Genomic DNA, 2,488 nt, shown 5'->3' with positions numbered 1-2,488 from the left:
ACATCATATATATGCATGCCAGGGCCTGAATTTGGGGATATAGTAATTAACAAATCAGACAAAAATCTGTCCCATCATGGGCTTTTATAATGGGGATATATATATATATTTTAAAAATTACACACATATATATGCATGCCAGGGCCTGAATTTGGGGATATAGTAATTAACAAATCAGACAAAAATCTGTCCCATCATGGGCTTATATTATAATGGGGGAAGCAGACTGTAAACTTAAATATGTGAATATAGCATTTGCCCATGGTGAGAGGTGTTATGGAGAAAAGTAATGCAGGGAGGTGGGTAGGGAGGTACTTTCCTTGGTTAGGGCTCCACTGGCTCACTTACAGGTCTTTGGCCACTAGAATTTATTTATTTATTTTATTAAATTTATTGGGGTGACATTGGTCAACATGAACATATAGGTTTCAGGTGTGGGTTTCTATAGGATAAGATCTGTCTATTGCACCGTGTGCCCACCACCCACAAATCTCCTGTCACTGCCACCAGAATTTAATCTCTGATCTTTTGCCTTGGAGGAATGATAGTGATGACAATGGTGGCACTACTTACCAGACACCATGCTAGAGGCTTCTCTTATCTAATCATTACAATAACCCTGGAGGGCAGCTTATGTCCCCGTTCAGAATATAAGGAAACTGAGGCACAGGGTAATTAACACATTGCGTACCGCTCACAAGTTTTCTCATGTTTCTCGCCCCATCTGTTAAGGACCGCTCACGAGTTTTCTCCTGTTTCGGTCCCCATCTGTTAAGTAACTAAGTCATACAGCCAGACAATGACTCAGCCAGAGCTGATTGCCCTGGGCAGCTCCTCTGAGGTCCACAGGTTGTGTTTGTGAGGCACCAGAAAGCCCAAGATCCTCTCCCACATCTGGGAAGCCAAGTGGAATTTATCAGGCAAACCAAACTGATGGCAGGCCTGTCTGTCACCTCAATGCATCGCTGGCCACCTGTCCCTAGACAGAGACTGGGTTTAGACATTCACACGGGACCACGCATGCAGGATGTGGGTCTGGCAGCAATAAAACCACAAGATTACCTCCTGTAATGGCTGCGCAAAGGGCCAGGAAATATTTGTGCCCGTGTGTCCAAGCTTTTCTGGAGGAGGGACGGGCATCTCTTAGTCTGGGGATTATTGGTGTCACTCATGGAAGCAGGGTTTGTGGCTCCCTCCCTGCTGTGAGCTGTAGGTGGGTTGGGAAGGGTCCGGCGTGGCCAGGGCCCGCAAGGACCTTGAGGTCCAGCCAAGGAGCTCAGACATCCTCACAAGCCGAGAGCAGTCAGGATGACAGCAGCATGGGGGTCAGCAGGCCTGCTCCCTCCTGACGTGGCCACTAACCCTCTGAGTCCACCACTGCCCATGTAGGGGGCTGGCAGGGGAGCTCTGAGGTTCTCTCTAGCTGAGACTGTCTGAAGTAAAGGTGCAGGATGAGGGTGAGAGGTGTGCAGAGAGACCACAGAGAAGGCCCCCTAGCTGGGAGAGGAGAGAAGAGGCGGAAGGATGAGGACAGAGAAGCCAGGTGAGCATGCCCCTGGCCTCCGCAGGGCCCGGCGCAGCAGAGGACTCAGTAGCTCCTGGCTGCTTTCTATTCAGGGTGTGAAAAAGGCAGCTGTAGGCTCCAGGGGAATGAATTCCATTCCCTTCTTAAGAGCAGCTCTGGGAGAGCAGACATGAAGCCTGGGTGATGGGGCACCTCTAACGGGTGAGGGGCACACACCTAGCTCTGTGGATGGTCTTACCCATGGTCTCCCATGTTCAGGGTTTGGCCGAGTCCTGGCCATGTGGACCTGTGGTGAGTTAGAAGGAAATGCAAGCTGTCTGGGGAAGTCCCGACATATGGCATCCCCCTCATGCTCCATTCCTTTGGAAGACCCCAGCCCAGGAAACATTCAGGGCCAGGGAGGGGCTGTTCGCTGCACCTTGGTATGCAGTGTGGGACCCTCACTCTCACCCACTTCCCTTTTTCTCCCCACAGTGCTTCCTCTGGAGAGGCAGCTCCACGAGGCTGCCCGCAGGAACAACATCGGGAGGATGAAGGAGCTGATCAGAAGCAGAGTCAACATTAGGGCCAGAAACCACGTGCGTAAACAGGCTCCTCCTGCTCCGGAGGGATGGGGACAGTGTGGCGGGGACACCTCCCCCAGGAGGGAGAGTTTATGGTGTCTGCATCTGCATTTGCATCTGCATTTGCAGGTTGTCCACATTGTCTCAAGGTCTCTGAGGCCTCACCCAAGGTCAGGGTCAGGATTCTGAGCCAGACTTGGGCAATTCCAGAACTTATACTCGTATAAGTTACTAGAGTCCTGATGCAGCCCAGCTTCATCCGGAAGGTTGTCCAGAAGGATGTCCGGAAGATTGTTGGGCTGTCTGGTCTAATTAGCATATTACGCTTTTATTATTATGGACTAGAAGCCCAGCAAGTGAATCGTCATGCTTGCAGCCCCACCCACCCATGCACACAGCT

The 2,488-nt window shown here is 51.0% G+C and overlaps 1 protein-coding gene across 1 annotated transcript in view; it reads left to right on the top strand.

The window, feature by feature from the left end:
• Positions 1 to 2,005: 2,005 nt before the first annotated feature.
• Positions 2,006 to 2,488, top strand: part of ANKDD1A (ankyrin repeat and death domain containing 1A) — a 30,342-nt gene continuing 29,859 nt past the window's right edge. Inside the window, exon 1 of the mRNA XM_014535451.1 lies at positions 2,006 to 2,103. Within this exon, the coding sequence (XP_014390937.1) occupies positions 2,056 to 2,103 (48 nt within the window). The 5' untranslated portion in view covers positions 2,006 to 2,055. The remainder of the gene's footprint in view (positions 2,104 to 2,488) is intronic.

The sequence above is a fragment of the Myotis brandtii genome, unplaced genomic scaffold, assembly GCF_000412655.1.
Source record: "Myotis brandtii unplaced genomic scaffold, ASM41265v1 scaffold144, whole genome shotgun sequence".
Lineage (NCBI taxonomy): Eukaryota > Metazoa > Chordata > Mammalia > Chiroptera > Vespertilionidae > Myotis > Myotis brandtii.
Note: the sequence above shows the minus strand (reverse complement) of the source record. Positions and strands in the feature narration are given on the sequence as shown.